At 35.7% G+C, this 20,171-nt stretch overlaps 2 protein-coding genes across 2 annotated transcripts; one reads left to right on the forward strand and one right to left on the reverse strand.

Annotated features, from left to right (window-relative positions):
• Nucleotides 1-397: 397 nt before the first annotated feature.
• Nucleotides 398-16,256, reverse strand: LOC113238974 (WD repeat-containing protein CG11141-like; the record flags this gene model as incomplete). Its single annotated transcript, XM_026475844.1, has 5 exons — nt 16,032-16,256; nt 12,571-12,734; nt 10,676-10,799; nt 5,659-5,967; nt 398-597 (listed from the first exon to the last, which is right to left on the reverse strand). Coding segments are annotated over exons 1-5 (1,022 nt in total), but the record flags the coding sequence as incomplete, so codon positions are not given.
• Nucleotides 16,257-17,120: 864 nt separating this feature from the next.
• LOC113238964 (minor histocompatibility antigen H13-like) lies at nt 17,121-18,982 on the forward strand. Its single transcript, XM_026475835.1, has 3 exons — nt 17,121-17,373; nt 17,686-17,867; nt 18,688-18,982. Exons 1-3 carry the CDS (start codon nt 17,182-17,184, stop codon nt 18,872-18,874), a joined length of 561 nt encoding a protein of 186 aa, XP_026331620.1. The 5' UTR covers nt 17,121-17,181; the 3' UTR covers nt 18,875-18,982.
• Nucleotides 18,983-20,171: the final 1,189 nt, after the last annotated feature.

Here is a 20,171-nt window from a genome sequence, read left to right on the forward strand (position 1 = left end):
AAGAAAATATTCTACCTCTGAGGGTGGCGAACTAGGGGATGAATCCGGGTTCGCACACTTTCCGGTATCCGATTTCAATAAAACTTGGCAAATAGATGTCATTTCACGAACTTTTGAGGTCGGGTTTTTTTTTAATAAAAAAGTCACAATTATTTAATTATCAAATCGTGTTTTCTCAGTTCCACAATTTTGAGTCACAGCAGTATGTGGCTTTATTATACCAAGGGCACGAAATCAAGGGTGCAATTTTAAGTTTCCTAATTCATGAGTTTAAGAAGTAGGGGTAATTCATAAAAATCGTATAATAAGCTGCTACAAACAGTTCCGTTATAGATTCTGGTGAGAAAGAAATTAATATAACCGTAGATGAAGAACCTGTTAGTAAATTAGTACTGACTTGCGTAAGTCATCGACTACGGCGATGGCGGTAAGCGAGCGCGGATCCAGCACGTAGAGGATGTGGTGGTTGTGCGCGACGAGGAAGTGCTCGCGGAACACGTGCAGCGGTCCGAAGTTGTACTCCGGGTCGGCGGCTGGGTGCTTCCGCTGCGACGGGTTCAGCAGCTCCGCCACCGTCAGTGGGTTCGACACCGCCTCCTGACAACCAATGTTGAGTTTTTAAAAACTCACAACACTCGATATTTCAAAATGAATTCATTACTTTGAATACCCACAACATAACCAATTTAGAAAAGCCTTTCGGGTTTCTTCTATTTCTGCGATTCTTACAGTATATTGGAAATGGAAACTATTTATCGGATCTAAATAGCGTATTATTTGTTTTTTTCAAATAAACCAAAGTTTCAGGCCCTTCACCAGGGCCATACCAGGAGTTCCCAAACTCATTTTGTGTACTGCCCACTTTGAGAATAAATTATTTTTTAGCGCCCCCATTTTTTCACCTACATAAAAACCACTATAACTTCAAATTTAATTAATTATTGTGAGCTATATTAGCGGAGATTAAACATTCATTCTAAACGAGACTTTTACTGTAACCCGCAAGAGTTAACTTGAGACCTGAGCTCAGTAGGTAGTACACAACGGCGCTCAGGTCTCAAGTTAACTCTTACGGGCTACACCTGCCAATGAGAATGATTATTGAAACGCAACTTTATAGTATTCAGACAGAGTATCTTTTATTAAAAAAAAAACAAACATAATCGATTCTAATATAAAAACTAATGTGAAGGATGAATCTGATGCTGTTTAATAAGTTTGTTGATATCACGTTCCAATTTACTCAAGAACAGCCGCAAGGCACCACTTTCGGTAACATGCAAACGATTTCTCGTTTTAGTAAGCAGCGTTGTCACAGCACTAAAACCACGTTCACACAAATATGACGATAGGAATGCTATCAAGAATCGTTGAACGATTAACCACAATCCAGGGTACAATTGCGGGATCGGTTTTTGTAGCCAAAATTCTTGGTAGCCATTTTTGAACTTGATGTTTATTGCCTCGTTCGTTGTCAATTCTATAAGTTCTTCTTTCAGCAGAGGTGATATTGCTGTGTTGACATTTGAAAACGGACCTAACACCCAGTCTGGTATTTCCAAGTTCAAAATGTCCTGGTATCGTTCGGTGAAGTCAATGTGGAGGTTTTCCAAATGTTGGCAGTAGGTAAACAAGTCGTCGTTACTGCAGGATACCGATAAATTCGGAAAATTGTGAAACTCACGTTTGCCCATATTATTTTTGTTTAGAAGCAGTTTGGCTGCGAAAGCAGCAACGACATTTTTGCTATAATTAAATTTAGTTCATCGCCTTGCAGTCAGAGATTCATGTCGTTGAACAATTTATACAGGTCTGTCATGTAAGCTATATCATTCTTTGACGTAATGAGCTTGTTGCGCAATTCTGTATCTTTAGTTTCCGAGAACTCTATCACAGAGTCAATCAGGTTGTAAAATCGAATCAGACAATTGCCTCTTGATAGCTAACGAACTTCAGCATGAAACAACAAACGGTTGAAATCTTCGTCGTTAGTAACACAAATTGATGAGATAATCTATTATTCAAAGAGCTGTTACGGATTTTGTTGACTGCTTTGATGACATATTGCAGTGATTGAAATAGTCGTTCACTTAAATTTCTAGCAGCCAAATGTTGTCTATGAATAACGCAGCAGAAGGACATCTGGAATTTTATTTTTTAAGTACGCTATGAAGCCTTTATGGCACCCTGTCATAGCCGGAGCGCCATCCGTAGCAACTGATATAATATTTTTCAAGGGAATCTCTTTCTCATCACAAAACTTTTCCAATGTATTGAATATGGTTTCGCCTTTTGTATCGGTCTCTAAATTTCTAGCAAACAATAGTTCACATATTTTCTCCTCTTTAATAAACTTCACGTAGGACCATCGTAAGACAGTAACAATGCTTCATTAGTTGATAAAGTGGACTCATCGAGCTGAATTGAGAATTGACTAGTCCTCAGATGATTGCACAATGATTCTTCAATGTTTTCAGTTTCAATCAATTCGTCTTTGCACAGAATTATTACTCAAAGGAATTTTTCGGATTTTTTTTTTTTTTTTTTTTTTTTATTGTGACTCGGCAAAATGACTGCACCGCGCCTGATGGAAAGTACGAATACAGTCCAGAGATGAGAGTAACGGATGGAAAACACAAATATCTTCACTCCGTCACTATCATTTTGCCAGTCTGGCCAAATGCTTCTTCACACTACGTTTGAAGGACCCGATGTTATAGAGGGGAGGGAATACATGCGCCGGGAGTTGGTTCCACAATTTGATGGTTCGGCATAAAAACGAATTGCCAAACTTTTTTGTGCGGGACGGTATTGAACTGACCGTCCAACTGTGGCAACGCAGTCCGGCACGGGTGGTCCGCTGATGGAAAGGAGAGGAAGGGACAAGGTTGAATAACTCTTCAGAGCACTCACCGTGGTACAGACGATAGAATACGCTAAGAGACGCTATATCTCTGCGAAGCTGTAACGACTCCGCATGCTCAGTTACATGAGGATCGTTGACAACACGGAAGGCGTAGCGCTGCAGTCCATCTAGGGCATCGAGCAAGTACTTGGCAGAGCCGTCCCAAAGGTGCGAACAGTACTCCATGCTGCTTCGGACCTGAGCTTTATACAACAGGTATCGCAGCTCTGGAGTAAAAAATCGGTGCACCTTGTTCAGGATGCCAAGCTTGCGCGACGCGGTACAGATGACGCTCTCGATGTAATCTTTGTTGCTCATGTCCTTCCGGATGCTCATCCCCAGTAGACTGAGCCTGTCCTGCAGCGTCAGCGTTGTACCCTGAAGATGGGGAAGTGGAAGGAATGGGGATTTTTTGGAGCTGGATAATATCTGCGGCCGGTTTATGAAGCACAGTAGTTATTAATTCCTTTATTGCTGGCAAAATTAACTCTTCTCCGTTGTTGTGTGATTTGCCTTTTTGAGCAATTAACAAAGAGATATCGTACGAAGCTCGAAGTCCGTCGTCATCTTGCTTAGCAGCCGCCGAAAAGAGTTTTGCTACACTTGGCTGAGTATTATGCTTCTTCTCTAGGTTTTGAAAATACGCTACATTCTTGTCTTTCTTATCTGGATGATCTTGCAGTCTTGAAGGCTTCGTTGCTTCATTCGAAAATGTTTTTAGACATAGAAGGCGAAGATGGGTTTGTGGGATTTTCAATGAATCCGAATTTAATATATTCCGCACAGTATTGCCGTCTCTTCTTTTTACTTCCGACATTGTTTTGTTTTGAGAAATACGTAAGTAAGTGTTGAACTTAAGTACTGCTTATCTATTACGCGCGAAACCGCAAACGAAAATAAAATAAATATTACGTTGTTTATATAGGATTGCATAAGCAGCACGCACCGACAGGAATAAGACAAAGATGCATAAACTCGTTTATATTATTCGACACTCAATCGTACTCAACAAGTAAGAACAAGTATTCTATGAACCAGCTGATTGATACAGGAACGCACAAATCGGGTTATTTAACAAAAACTTGTTAAAACATGAATGCCCGCGGTCTATTATCATCGAAAATTACCTCTCTAGGAATATTACTAACTATTAAAATGCGAAAATGTGTCTGTTGCCTTTTTATTTGTTTGTTTGTGTCTACTTTCATTTCGAAACGGAGCGACCGATTGACGTGATTTTTATTTTATTTATTCAATAAAACAGGACAGATATATGAACTACAAACGGAAACGGAGAGAAATATCAAACCGAGTTAGTTTGAGCAATCTCTTAATTAATACTAGTTGATGTTCACAAGTTGTAGTCGAGAGTCGAGAGCTCAGTCGGTGTCTACGAGTCTTCCTAGATGAAATTACAAATCTCCCCCTAAGCCTTTACACAACGCCCCCAATTTTTTGTCTGGGTCTCTTACCCTTGCAGGTTTGCAGCGCCCACAAGGGGACGTAATCCCACTTTGCCAACTTTGGGAAAGGTTGCATTATACTGTCAGCCGTACAGTCAACCGTAACTATGAGACCTGTAAAGGGCCTGAAACGCTGGTTGGTTTGAGAACCAAATATTTATTAATTTATTTAAGGACAGCCAGTGGTCGAATAAATCTTGGAATAAAGAAGTAGAGGTGGGTAAATAACGTCACGATGAAAATATCACAGTGATCAGCCGTCAAACAATATCACCGTGACTTTTTACGAAGGAACGACGTGGGCACGACGTTCCAAAATCACATAGGTTGTTCCTCCGTTCCACTAACTGTCACCGTCACTCACGTCACGACATGCGACGTATTTTATAAACAAAACCATGCCTGATCTCCGTTCTGTAAGAGACTGGCGACTGCGATATTCATTGTAGTTCGCTTTTATTTTTAAATTCTAATTATGAACCAAGAAATAATTAGATCAGTGTAAATACCATGGAAATAATGTAAATAGAAACAAGATAATTGTACAAAATTGATCCAAAATAATAAACACGCCGCATGGTCTTATTAACGAATAATGCGACAAGCCTGTAAATAGGTTATTGCGGATCAATTTTTTAAATTAAATTAAACGTTACATCAAAGTGATTATTAATAACGACTACTAGAAAGTAGCCGCTTGCCAAACCATTTATCGTGACATAAGTGACAGGCGTGACAAAATCACGGTGATTTGTGACTGTGATTTTTTTGCAACTGGAACGATAGTGATCGAAACATAACGCTTTTCCTCATATCTATAAAGAAGACTTAAAATACATTTAATTCTAAATGCACTACCTGTAGGTGTCACGATATGCAAAGAAAACATAACAAGAAAATGTAATCAATAGCAAGGGGTAGACCAATAAAAAAAATATTTCATTTAATATTAAATTAAGAAAAATAAACATTATGAATTACGCCCAAGTGGACTCCTTCGTATTTTATACGCAATTAAGATCCGAAAAAATAGTTTGAATTCCAATTAGAAAAATCTGTTTCTAAATTGGTTTCAGTAGGTATCGAACCTCCTCATCAAAAACCGTCATCCACGATTTACATGAATGTAAAATTATTAAATGAAAGGTACTCAATTTACAGAGCATAATTTTTCGTATAAGACAACTTTTAAAATAACGCTTTAAGTTGTATAATCTCGTACGAATTTACCAGTCTAGTGTGATGTTCCCGCCTGTAGGCACGGAAGTAAATATCACAAGTAATGCCTACCTTAAAGAGCAACGTCTGATGGACATTCCCCTGTTTGTCGGCACGCCAAAGCCTGAGGCCGGGTCTTGCGCAGTATACATTTGGTTCACCGCCCTGCGCGTACGAGTACTGGAAAACGGCGCCCAACGCGCACAGGCTGCGGCGCTCCTTCCGGCCGAGCTGCGACACGGCCCAGCGGCCGCCGGTGCCGCCTTCCCGCGAGCACACGATGCTTCGATACACGCTTGATACGAGCAGTGTATTGGCTTGGTAGCTCATCTGCACTATTTCGTGTTCTTCATTCACAATTTCCATTGATTTGCACAGGTGCTGTGACCGGAAAATATACACATTTTTTTTAAATATAATAATTACACAAGTACGTCGCAATAAACATACGTGTGTAATTGGCTTGGGAACAATGAAGGCGTTAAAAGATATTTGGAAGCGGGGTGCATGAAACTTCATGAAACAAAAGTATGCAAGCACAGTCAAGAGCACGTCAAGCTTGACACTTTGTACTTTGGACCGTTCTTATCGTAAGCGGCATAGAGTTGGATTTAAATCTTAAGTGTCAAGCTTGACGTGCTCTTGACCCTGTACCGTTATATAAAATAATCATGAAGGTAAGTAGGGTCAGTACCCTCACTAAGGTATCCACTATTTATACTAAACGCTATATAGGACAACAATAATAATAATAATAATAATAACGCTCACACTCAACATAGCCCCGCACTAGGGAAACCCTGTGTCGCGGGTGCCATGGACACACACATAGACAACCACAAATTACACCCAAAGTCACGAGAGAAATAAATGTAGGCCATACAAATATTTCTCCCGGCCCGGGAATCGAACCTGGGACCTCTGAGTGGCAGTCCGGCGTGGTAACCTTTCGGCCACTGAGGTAGTTAATAGACAAAACAACAATATAGAAAGTGTTAACACTTTCACGTTATTGGGATTTGACATAAATACGAACATTAATTGGAAAGCTCATATAAAAAAGATAGCGCTGAAATTATCTAGATTTACACACGCACTTCTGGAACTTAAGAAGACCACAAACGAAAAAACGACCATAACAGCATACGCTTACGCATGGCTATACTTCGAAGTAATTTTGTGGAGAAATAGTGTGCAAGTAGGTTCATTATTAATCCTACTGAAAACAATTATAAGAATCATAAAACATTTAAAGAATACCGACAGCTGTAAACCATATTTTAAGAATTTAGAAATATTAACATTACCATCGATATACATTCTGGAAACTGCCAAATTTGATATCCAAATTTTTACACAAAACAGGGGCACCTATCACGACGCTTTCCAACAAGATACCAAAACAAATTAATCATGCCAACATCAAAAAATGGAAATGTATAGATACAGCACCCTAGCTATGTCAATTAAAATTTTCAATTGAATACCTGAAAACATCAAATCAGAACAAAATACGTCATCATTTATAATAATATATAAATATAATAAACTAAAAGACCTGCTAATACAAAAAACTCATTATACAATTGGTGAATAATTGAATGATAAGACAATAACTGCATAAATATGTATTAATAATAATTCTCTATAAACATTATTTCATGACATGACATATATAGGCCTTATGTTTTTATACTTAATTATTGACATTTATTATTATTCAATTGGTTTTGACATACCTTAATTTTTATCACGTTTTTGACATAATTAAATTATCATATTAACATTTGTTAGGACTATTTTTTTTGTATGAATAATTTATTGTCTTCAATCATTATTTTGTCCAATTTCTACCATAAATTAATTAATTGAATGATAAAAAACATATCACTTATTATGCTTCTTAATGTTAATAATTGTAATCTAAACTTCTATATTGGTTTTGATAATTTACATAATAATTGTAATAATTAATGACACAGCTTGTATAAGAGATTAATAATTAGTTAATTATTATCATTGTAGTGCTCTTACAGGGTTCATGTACTGGAATACTATTATGTAACACCTCTGTTAATCCACATGACACACATGATGAATAAATGAATTATACGAATAGTGCATACCTACTTAGAATTAGCATAATTCTTCACAAGTACATTTTTTTTGATAATTTTATATCTATACATCGCACCACACCCCATACAACGGTCGAAAATTATTTACCTACTACTACTACATACAGCAAGGCGCTATCTGCACACGTGTCAATGTGTGCATGAAGTGGCAGGGTTACCTACCCATCACTTGCTCGTACTATTACGTTACGTGGTCAGAGCGGCAACATAGCGAAAACAACGCGAATCTGTTATTTATAATTCTATTATAGAATCCTAATAATAACACATGTTCATTACGTAGTTATATCGATATAATATTATATTTTTTATTAATTCACTAACTAGAATAATATTGAAGATTTATTTAAAAAATATATATAAAAGGACTTAGAATGTTATATTTTGGACAGGTACCTTTAAATAAGGTAAGCAAAGTATTTGAAATTGCGTGTCCAACTTTATCATTACCTAGTTAATAATTAGGTATATTCACAACGTAATATTTATCGGCAATACAAATTGAAAATTCTAGAACCCTTGTCTTGGTCACGAAGTTATGGCGTCTTACTATATTGATATAATAAATCTCTATTATATATTACTTTGCACTAAAGAAAACAATAACTGAGTCTCAGACTTAAGTTTTTTTACTTACTTCGTTTCATCTTTCAAAAAACGGAAGAAACTCCTTTCTTTATCCCGTTTAGATGATTATAAACAGCCGTACACAGCATAATTCACGACCATTATAAATAGTAACATAAAATGATGTTATATATTAACGTACAAATTTCGTAATGAATAAATGAAAACTATATTCAAACATAAAAGCCGTCTTAGAGCGAAATCGGCTCGCCGACAGCCTTGTACTCGTTCAGTTAATGTGACCGTCAATGTGCCCGTCAATGTGCGGGGCGTGGTGCGGTATCTAAAAGCTAGGGAGGGGCGGAGAGTGTCCGTTCTCTTTACTTATTTGTTCTCTGACCGCACTCAAGAAACTGATGTCATTCTTGGGAAACTGACGTAATAGATTTTTTTAAATAATGTACGCAGCAAAACCATACACGCCATTTTGTTGGTGCCGTCTCATTAAGTATAACGAGACGACACGAGCAAAATGGCATATGTAACAAACGTCACAAAGTATCCTAAGATTAAAAAAATATATATTTTGTCACTTACTTAAAAATTTTGGTTTTCGAAATACCTCACTTTGTTATCGAACTACCTTTTTGTAATGTAGCGCTTTTCTTCCTCCTTTGCGTGTAGCAAATGAAAGGAATACACTATCTGTGTGTCTCGAAAACTACAATTTGGGGCCATTTTAAGACTAGTGTGGATAGGCATTTTAGATAGCATTCCGGCCAAGCGTGTCTCTATTTAAAAAAAACAACCGCTCCAAAAATTCATCAGCAGAAGAGCTCCTTGTGAAAGAGTATGTCGTCCAGGGAAGTACTGCCACCTTACCTATTTCTGCCGCCAAGCAGTATCATAAAAAAAACCTTATTTGGCGTTCTTGTAAGTGTGTCCCTATAACGTTTATACAAAAGAAGAAGGAAGATATGACATAAACATATTAAACGGTATGTTATCAACTGTGTCATTAGTAGAAAAATGTTTTACTTATTTACGCACTTGTATCGCGAGACCCCCGACATAGGCATTGATAAGAGGCGCATTGCACCCACGTTACGATAAAAAACAATCTTGCAAAAATACCATTTAGTTTCCTATATCAATATCGACATGAAACATTTTATCAATGACGATTGAGATACAAAAGTGACTCGAAATTTAATAATTTATTTGGTCCATGTCGGACGAACGGACTGCAAGTAGTTGAGGAGTTGGGTAGTTTGCAGACCGTCCTAGTTACAGCATCAGATGAAGGTGAATAATAATAATTATAACATAATTATTTATTCCACTGTCACAAAAGGAAAATTGCATAATTCCAGATTGATTATTATTTAAAATAAGCTACAAGTTAACTACCTTAAGTGAGAGACCGGAGTCCATACTAGGTAACTAGACCCGTGTTACAGATCTCCAGGCCCTACACAATAAAAAAAAAAGGTTTTTTAAATTAAAAGTAAATACGCTATTATAGTAAACAATGTGACGACGAGTCGTGTGCGTGTGCGTGTGCGTGTGTGCGCGTGGATGTGTGTGGTGGGTGTCACATCATTGTAACGTCATCCGATTTTTCCTCCTCGCGTCGTATTCCTTATTAATGAGGATCATGGTTCCCCCAAGAAAACAATTTCTGCATGACGACGCAGCGCCATCTGTGGCGGTCTTTGGCATAGTGGAGCGCTACATGGAGACTCATGCCGAGAGCCTTACAGATTTATAAACAATGGTCGGAATAGGGTGTTCCAAATGAGTAGATAACTGTCTACATATATGTAGACACAAGAAGTGACATAGAGGTTAAAACCTCCAAATGTTAATTAATTACTTTTTCGGATTTCCGGAAGTAGATGTCATACCACACCATGATATTCAAATATTTTATTGTGTACTTACTCCACTAATGTGTTATAATTGTTAATACAACACAAATAATATCGAACACGAAGATAAAACGTTATTAAACATAATTGTTTACATTATGGTCTGCGAAGTGTAACGCAACGCGGGTACCCGGTAACCGGCGTCGGAGACGTGGATACATGACACCCTTCGGCCAAAACGCCTCTGTCTTCAAGGTCGACAGATGTTATGTTGGTACTCTCACCACAAAGGAATTAAAATCCACATTGTGGCGATACCCCAACCGCTCGACCCTCAGGTTAGCTTTGGCTTTTATTCGTATTATATTCCACAATAATCGCAGACTTTGTGGAGTAACAAAGAATTTTATACTTTTGTTTTACGATGTTGTCACGTGAATTAAAAGTTCTGACAGAGATCGGCCATATTTTTACTATGAATATTTTATAATAACTAAGCTCAAGTAATCTCACCATATAGAAGTCAATTTCAGTCATGATAATGACGCCGTTCTTATCACCGGAGAACAGCCGCATCCCATTTTTGGACCACTCGATTGCTGTGATTTTGCTTTTGTGAAGATCTCCTATTGTATACCTAAAACAATCATTAAGTATTATAATAATAATAATAACGCACACATTCAACATACTAGCAACGCACTCGGGAAGCCCTGAGTCGCGGGTGCCATGGACACACACATAGACAACCACAAATTACACCCAAACTCACGAGAGAAATAAACGTAGGAGACATAAATATTTGTCCCTGGCCGGGAATCGTACCTGGGACCTCTGCATGGCAGTCCGGCATGGTAACCGTTCGGCCACGGAGGCAGTTATTAGTAAGTTAAGGTGGAGTAAGAGGAATACAGTTTATTTCGAGCCAAATATTTTGAGCTCTAGAATGATCAGAAGTACACTAAACTTGCTGTTGTTTACCAACTCTACTTGTTTTAACAACCATTACTCTGAATTCTATACTTATGTACTCTTCAAATCAAATCAAATCATTTTATTCGTCATCATGGGTACAATAAAGATGATAACATTTATTTTATGGTCGCCATGACGTACCATCAAGGCATACGAATTATACTATTATTATTAATTATACTTGTCCAATACTTCCAAATAATAATAATAAAATAACACTAATAATTATCATTAAATAGTCATAAACCACTGATTATAGGCTTCCACCTTCACGGGACCAAGTCTTAAAATCTACAACAGTTAGAACATCAAAACAAAAGTAATTTAATTAAGATAATAATCAATGTAAATAAATCAATGTCATACAGTCACGTTCGTCTCAATAATATCTTATTTTTTATAACTGTATAGAAAATAAGAGTTTTTTTATAAATATCAAGTGACGTGACGAACAAGTCGTGCGCTTGATGGTCAGCTACACACCTGTCCATAACAGTTGCAGTGCCATTCAGAGCTTTAAATCGGAAAGATCCGACAGGCACTGCCACTGCGCCCGACACCCTGAGACATAAGTTGACAAGTCCCATGTGCCTGTAATTTCACCAGTACCCTTACCCTTCAAAACAAAATACAGTAATGCAGACATTACTGCTTGGCGGCAGAAATAGGTAAGGTGGCAGTACTTCCCTGGACGAACTCTTTCACAGGGAGTTCTACTGATACTAAATGAATGAACAATGGAGGTGTTCCTGTTTTTGTGTATAAATTTCCTTTTTTTTCTATTTTGTTTTGCAGTTTAGTATTTTATATTGTGCCTACAGTGAAACACAGGTTAGGTGCAATATGTTTTAAATAAACTAATTTTGTTCAATAATGATATATATATAAAGCATAGAAACTTTATAATTCCATTCTTATAAAGTATTGATAGACGTCCCAGTCACAAAGAGGCAATAAATTATCTTCTATGCTATTTACCAGCATTCGAGAGTATGTGGGGCCTACAAACTAGAAAACGAAGTGACACAACCTCAAAGGCATCATTGCTAAGATTTAATTCTCAAATATTGATATACTTATTATTATACTTATAGTATCATAATTTTGAGTATTATTATATCATAGCCTAAAAAATTTATGTTCAAATGGGAAAAGCGATATTCTCCGACAATGGCACAGTCAGCTGGGGTCAGGGTCTCAGGTTCAAGAACCGGCAAACGATACGTGCTGTATCGACAAAGGCTATTTTTGCGAAAAAGCCTTTCTCAGTATAAATCACATGTATGCTTTAATGCATTAATGTTTAGAAAAATACAGTACAAAAATCCTTAATTCATTGGTAGTACTAACCTAACTCAAGGGGCGTTTTTATCAATTTTATTTAAATCACATGCTTGGCGATAGTAATTATTGTCACTTCACAGTCTACATACCTTTCAACTTTCGGTTCAACTTTGGGTTTCAATGAGTCTGGCACATTTTCCGGATGTTCTTTGGGGATTTGGAACACAGTCACCTGACCAGCTTCATTGCCAGCCCCCACCATGTAGTCCACTGTGTTCACTATCTTCACATATGTTATGGGACTTGTTGAAGCCTATGAAAAAATTATTCATATTCAAAAATTGCTGTATATATTTCTCCCCAGTTTGTCGTAACTAAAGTGCTTGCATTGTTTGCAAAGTAAATAAATATTGGTGTAATTATATAGCATAAAAATAATGTAACAACTACATAGATTTGAAAATGAATATGTAATACCTGAATGGTCAATGGAAACGATCATATTATTACAAATCTTGGTGGCCATATTCCCAATTCTTACCCTGACCGATTTTATTAGGGCTTCTGTTACTTTGAAACCGATAGAAAGTGAGAGGGATAACAATAATAAAAATTTTAAAATGTCTGGGAGTTATAGAATCAATGCCATAATCATATTTTTTTGCAATACAGCGTGAAACACTTGAAGTATTTTTACTGGTTATTTTATCAATGTGGAGATAAGGCCAGTGTCCAGATACCACTGTTTACTCACATAGCCTTATCTCTAATTAGCACATCTACTTCCTAGTTGCCTAAACAATTATAACAGATTTGTTTTTATACAATATCAAATACCAAAAGATGTTTGAATATGAATATTTAATGTTTCAAATTGGGTGTTACTTACAAATGCCATTTAAATTCATCACATCTACTGTCGAAAAAATTTAATTACAGTTTTATGTTTCTTCCTATACTCATTACCTTTGACATTTCGATTGAAGGACATGAATCCAAGGTCACAAAATAAATTTTGAAAAATTATTGTGCAATGAGGGAGTTCTTTAACTATACAAAAGAAAAACGTGGACATTCCCTACTACAAATCCTGGGACTTCTTGGAACTGATTATACTTGAATATACGTGTTATTTATTGAAATTTAAGTATAGACCCATTAAAAAATAAAAAATTTAAATTTATACACATTGATGGTGTAATGGGTATGTCCATACTAAGGAAACATTCATATTTTAGGTATTAATTTTCCCTCAATTCCTATCATTGGTTATGAGAGAAAAGTGGATGGAGACAGCATAAATACCATTTAACACAAATACCATATAACCACAATTGAGGGAAAAAAATATTTACGTAGTTTGATGAAGAATTTCACGTTGTAATGTAAATAATCCATTTTCATAAAAATTGCCAGTTACGCCTAGTGTTCGAAGGGATAGTAAACTGTTAATTTATAATCATAATTTGGTGCAACCACAATATATTTCATGATAGCCTTCCCACATTCAAAAACATGTTGGCCCAGAGGTTTTTCAAGTGCTCTGTTAATGTAAAAATAACGCTTTTTAGAGCATTCTGTCAGAATTTTTATACAGGTGCACTGTGGACCAACTTTACGCAGCGGGCTTACAACTCCTTGCGTGTACTGTACAATAACATCTTTAGGGTTCTGTTGAGGCTTCCCCGCTTTTGCAGTGCATCTGGCATGTTTGCGGATGCATGCGTGGATGATTTTTACGCAATCATGCGCAAAAAAAGTGCGTCACAGATGTTGCGACTGTGTGGGAGCACCAATAGTATCCTAAAGATGATAGAAGTAAGAATGGACTCGCCTGTCTTTCGGCGGTTTACCGAGTTACATGTAATATGTAAGTAATAATAATAATAATGTATAATAATAATGTATAATAATAATGTAATTGCACCTATTTTATAATTGTTTTGTCCTCTTTGTCTCTACTAACTTAGCACATAAGATTATTGTTACTAACAAATATGGACTAAGTTGTCTGAAAAATAAATGAATTTGAATTTGAATTTGAAAAAAAGTCCGTTATTTAATATGTTTTTTTTTTGTAACCTGTTCTAAACATTTTTTTTTTAGTTTATTGGTTCACCAACAGTTATTACAATGTAACATGCCATAAATTCAATTTGGTGAAGTTTTTATCTAAATTGCAGAACTACTTATGAGTGAACACAACTTGCAAAAACAATGTAAAATGTAAATTATATAGAATTTAAAAACAGCAACTTAATTTTAAAAAAGAAAAGAAAAAAGTAATACAAACAAAACCAACAAATACAAATGAACAAGGGTCTTGGATAGCATCAAACTTGATGGCGGGAAAAAAAATCAAATTATTTGTTTTTATCATTAACTATTCTTTGTTTTTACGTTATCACTCTACTATTTGTTATTATTATTAATGCAAAGATTGAACATAAACAAAAATTCCTTGGACTCAACTGTAGTCTCGAGTTGGCTAACACTCTGTCAACTGAAAAACATTCTGATATAATGAATAAAAATATGGTCACTCCATTCTAAATTTTTTAATGCTGTGTACAGTTAGCATTAAAATACAAATTTAACAACATTTTACTTTTCATTGTTTATAAATAATGTTGTTATTTTTTTTTCTGTAATCTGTACCATTGAAATAAAAAAAAATTTGTAAATATCATACCCACTTAACACTTAGCTTCCATTTCTTTTTTACACAAACTAGTTTCTCAATGTATAATAATCAGTGCAATTATGAATTTTTAACTTTACAAAAACAATCCTATGCTATAATATCCCACTATACTTTGTTCTGCTATCCACGAACTAAAACATGACTAAGTGACAAATGTTTAAATATCCATTTTAAATAGCAAAATATAGAGCACAAAATTCTGTTTTAAAAATTGTTAACATATTCCACTTATCAGAACTTACCCTAACAATGCATAGCTGAAATATCATAATATATCATATTCTAAAACTGGGTTATGGTTTTTTATGATAATTATCTCAAAAACTTATTTAGTCACTTTGCCGCATTTAAGTCAGACTGGCAACCAGTGTTATCAACATATTTTTGTACCTCCACATTTTCTATTCCAAGCCAGTGGAATTGTAGGCAAAAGTGAGGCAATCTTTGAACAAAAAGTTACCTATACAATTCTATAACTCATTATTCCTAGCCTACCATCCATACATAACTAATTACTTATATACACAAAGTAACAACACGGAAAACAATCAGTTCTATAAATTACCACCCAGCTTTATTGCTTTTAGGCGTAGTTTCGAAAAACTAATAATTGCACTTCAATCTTTGCAATTCAACACCAAGTTCCAAGATATATGTAATCAACATTGACAATATCATGCTTATTACATTATAAACATTTACGATGTTTGAAGTTATGCGAATATCGTTTCTTTCTATATGGAACTTTCTGGGTCTCTGTAGGTAAACTTGTCAGTAAATTAATTATTAAATCGATAATATATCACTTGAGTCATTTGCCTGGATTAACTGACCATCAAAAGGCTTATATTAGTGTTACAAGGTTAGGGAAAGTGTTAGCATATGCTTTACGCGTAGATAACTCACCTCACAACGCAGCCGCTGAATGTTGCCTTTTTTCCGGTCGTACCAGTACACCATGCCCGCGTTAGTGCCTAGTGCGATGTATTCGCTAACGGCGTCCACACAAGTCAGGCACAACTCGTTGGAAAACAAACCATTCTGAACGCGAAGTGGTATCAGATTCAATATGTGCGAGCAAGGCATCCACTCGCGTACAAACGCCTCCTCAGCTCCGCTGGTTACCTCCATTTTTTAAATTTACCGCCTAATTTACTAATTTTAACTTAAACACTATTTCTGTGCATTTAAACATGTTTATTTACGGAAAGTGTTTAAATATATTTTTTTACAAAAAGAGTACTATCCCGTCTGATCCGTTGCTTGCTGCTGGCTGATTTTGACAGTCAATGCTGCCAACAAAGAAAGTTACTGCGATTACTATATTTGATGACTTTGGATTCGAGTATCTCAGTACTATTTTTTTTTTTTTTTTTTTTTATTGCGACTCGACAAAATGACTGCACCGCGCCTGATGGAAAGTGCGAATACAGTCCAGAGATGAGAGTAACGGATTGAAAACACAAATATCTTCACTCCGTCACTATCATTTTGCCGGTCTGGCCAAATGCACTGGATGTACACCAACTGATCCCTGAACGCGATTCGCAAAAGCGTTTCACTGTGGAGGGTTTTCCGCCGTGTGTACTGTGGTCGCTATCCAGTCGGCACAGAGCCTACCACTATAGTATGATTTTCATGGTATTCATTTTATGCTACTTTCATAGCTGGGTTTAGGGTCTTTATATGTGTAGGACTGATTCCTGCTTCAAACTGAAAACTCACATAACACATGAAAAATTCATTTCCAATCGATTTTCGTTTTATATTAATAATTATATAGGTTTGCTTTCCATACAAAGTAGCGGAAATTTAATACTCAATTTAACGCAAATTTCTAAGTTAATCGTTATTTCCTATTAACCAAAAGCCATTGATCCATACAAGTTACCGGTTTCTTTAGAGTAGACGAGCTAGGGGCAAGTCTTTAGAATGAACGTGTACCAACTACACAATACTAACTGTACATTTGTCAATTTCTTGTCAAAGAGTGCCCGTCGTCAAAAGCCATCTCATTTCTTATTTTTGAAGTGAAGTGACGAAAACCTCCGTCGAAATGGCTGAGCCAGTTACAGAAATCCCTATAAACATTCAAGAAAGTGTTATAGAAGCTGTGAAAAATGTCACGGACAAGCCACCGTCAAGTATTGAGGGAATCGCGATTGCATACTTGAGTCTCGTAATTATGGCTACTTTACCCATATTTTTCGGGTCTTTTAGATCAGTCAAGTACCTGAAAGAACAGAAGGTGAGTACATCCTTCACGTTTCCTCATAAAAGTGTGCTACGAGTGCTTATCCTTGTAATTCAGATTCTCCGCGCGTCCAATAGGAACGGTGCACGCCGTATCACCGTGGCATATTTCCTAAGGATTTGCGGAAATAATCGCGTACAATTAAGCCTTAACAATCACCTAAACCGTAAATAATGAATAAAATACATTTTTTATTTGCTTATCACCTAAAAGACATGGGACCTTTTTAAATAAATTATCATGTATATAATGAATAGCAAATTTGCAATTATTTCAATTAAAACTAATTAAGTGACGTTATTACAGGAACTTGGTGAGCAGCATGAGACAATGTCGAATAAGGATGCGCTGATGTTCCCTCTGATTGCTTCAGTTGCACTCTTCTCTCTCTACATCTGCTTCCAGTTCTTCTCCAAGGAGTACATTAACCTGCTTCTCACTGGATACTTCTTCTTCCTCGGAGTACTTGCATTGAGCCATCTGCTTAGGTAGCTACTATAGTTACACTTAAATATTACATTATTGTGTTCAGATGTCAATGAATTCACAAATGAATTTTTAATACAATTGTGTCCTTGAATATGAACATTTGGAAATTTGTAACAGAAGGTCCTAATTTCATTATAAGCTTAATTCAATTAATATCAGCACTGGAAAGGTAAAATGTGTAATGTGCATTTGGAAAATTTAACACGAGTGATTTAAAGTTTTTTTTTTTAAGAAAAAAATCATAATTCTAATTTTGTTTGTTGTATGGAAAATTAGAATGTTTCAGCTTTTCCATAATATAACAAATAGAATTAGATTTATGGTTTATTTTCTACAAAAAATTGCCTTAATGCGCTGTCCTATAATATTTTCTAAATGAGTGTTAGATGTTTTATCATTCCAGTGATAATATGTAAGTTAAATTAAAGTTAGGTCTTGTACTACGTTGTGAAATTTTAGATAAATTATTTTTACTAACATTTGAAGCCTTATATCAAAAGTCGAACATCTGGGTCTAAAGTATTTACATGTTATACATACTGGTTTTAGGGTATAAAAGTAAGTTAACTGGCTGTTACACTTGTTTATTGGCATACAAAGCATTTAAAACTTGTGTTTAAAAGTGTGCCTTGAGCAATCCCACCTTTTTATATTATGAAATTCTGGCCTTTAGTACTTAGGTACATTATGAGAGGAGATCTCAGAATCAATTCATGGCTGAACTACTTCTGGATAACTGAATTTTATTATGCAGTACAGATTGTTCAAATTTAGGTAATTGATATTGTAGTCTAGTACATTTATAATATTTTTGTGCAGCCCGGTTATCTCTCTGGTTGTGCCAGCGTCGATCCCGAACATATCGTACCACATTCACTTCACGCGTGGCGAGCGCGACGCTAGGACCGACATCATCAACTACAAGTTCTCATCCTATGACGTAATATGCCTCCTCATCTCGCTGTGCCTGGGTGCCTGGTATCTTCTCAAAAAGGTTAGTATCTGACTGATTCCAAACATGTTTGACAACGCTGCTCTACAGGATTCTAAAATAGCAATCCAAACAAATATTTACCACCCAAAGGCAGCAAACTTGTCCATCCAATGTAATTGTGTAATTTTTTTCAATTTTGTCTGAATACAGTTGGTAATAAAGTTAACTGTTTTGGTCTTACCCACTTATCTTGAAAAGCAGTATTATAGGCTTATTTCACACTTTACTATTTTACTGAATTCAGGAGAGCTTACTTATTATTTCACTGTCCAAAATCAACATTTCTTACATACAGCCAGTACAAGATCAGTTTACGTATTATGTCGCTTTGTACATTCCTTATCTTTACTACGCGAGTAATGTTGAAACCAATAGGCCTATTTTGCAAAAACTGGAAGTCATGAAGCAAATTGCGTGACTGAAAATGCATATTATCTAGTGAGTAAAGTATAAGTTAGTTATACACGGTCTCCAAAGTCGCTACGAATTGTAATAATACACTCACTTTAAATACCACCGACTTACCTGCAAAAAGGGAACTGTAGTCGGATTTTTAATTAAGATACTAAGCTAATTATAATTATTAATACAAAGATCGAACACTCAGAAAAAACACTCAGAAAAAATTCCTTCGATCCGGTCGGATTCGAACCGACGTGTTCTTGCATACCGTGCCAGACGCTATACCCAATACTCAATACTCAATACTCAATACTTTATTGCTTTTCCATAAAGATAAAAAGGTGTTACAAAATATAAATACAGAACGTTTATGGACCCTGTGGGGCACAGCAATTGAGAGGGAGGCATTCTTTTAAATTACAATTTTTTAAATTATAATATTCAGTAATTACTATTGAGGTACGGTAGTATATTATTTTATATATAATATATTTTATATATAATAACATGCCTTTAAGTATTAATATGTACTAATTAGGTTAATATAATGTTTTTATTTATTTGTATTTGTTTGGGTATCTATTTATGTAGATATAAACAATTTAAATATTATCATTTAGGTATTCCTGTATAGTATAATATTGTTTTGTGACTAATAGGTTTTTTATTTGTTTTATAAAATCTTTTTCTTTGTTTAAATATTTAATGTAGTTCGGTAGTTTGTTATATATTTTGATTGACATGACTAGTGGGCCAGAATGGTATAATTTTAAACGGGAGATAGGTAGTGCTAATTTGTCACGGTGACGTAAATTGTATCCAGGGGCAGTCTCTCCTCGCTTTATGTAGAATTCTGGATATTTCTTCACAAATTTGCATGCTTCCAAAATATAGATAGATGGTAGGG

This window comes from Hyposmocoma kahamanoa, unplaced genomic scaffold (genome assembly GCF_003589595.1).
Source record: "Hyposmocoma kahamanoa isolate Upper Pololo Valley unplaced genomic scaffold, ASM358959v1 111449, whole genome shotgun sequence".
Lineage (NCBI taxonomy): Eukaryota > Metazoa > Arthropoda > Insecta > Lepidoptera > Cosmopterigidae > Hyposmocoma > Hyposmocoma kahamanoa.

Bases quoted from the DNA above. Each gene is read 5' to 3' on its own strand.
- LOC113238964 (XM_026475835.1), top strand. From the start codon at position 17,182: ATGGCTGAGCCAGTTACAGAAATCCCTATAAACATTCAAGAAAGTGTT. The intron at 17,374-17,685 runs GTGAGTACATCC...ACGTTATTACAG, and splicing joins AGTACCTGAAAGAACAGAAG to GAACTTGGTGAGCAGCATGA. The intron at 17,868-18,687 runs GTAGCTACTATA...ATTTTTGTGCAG, and splicing joins GCATTGAGCCATCTGCTTAG to CCCGGTTATCTCTCTGGTTG.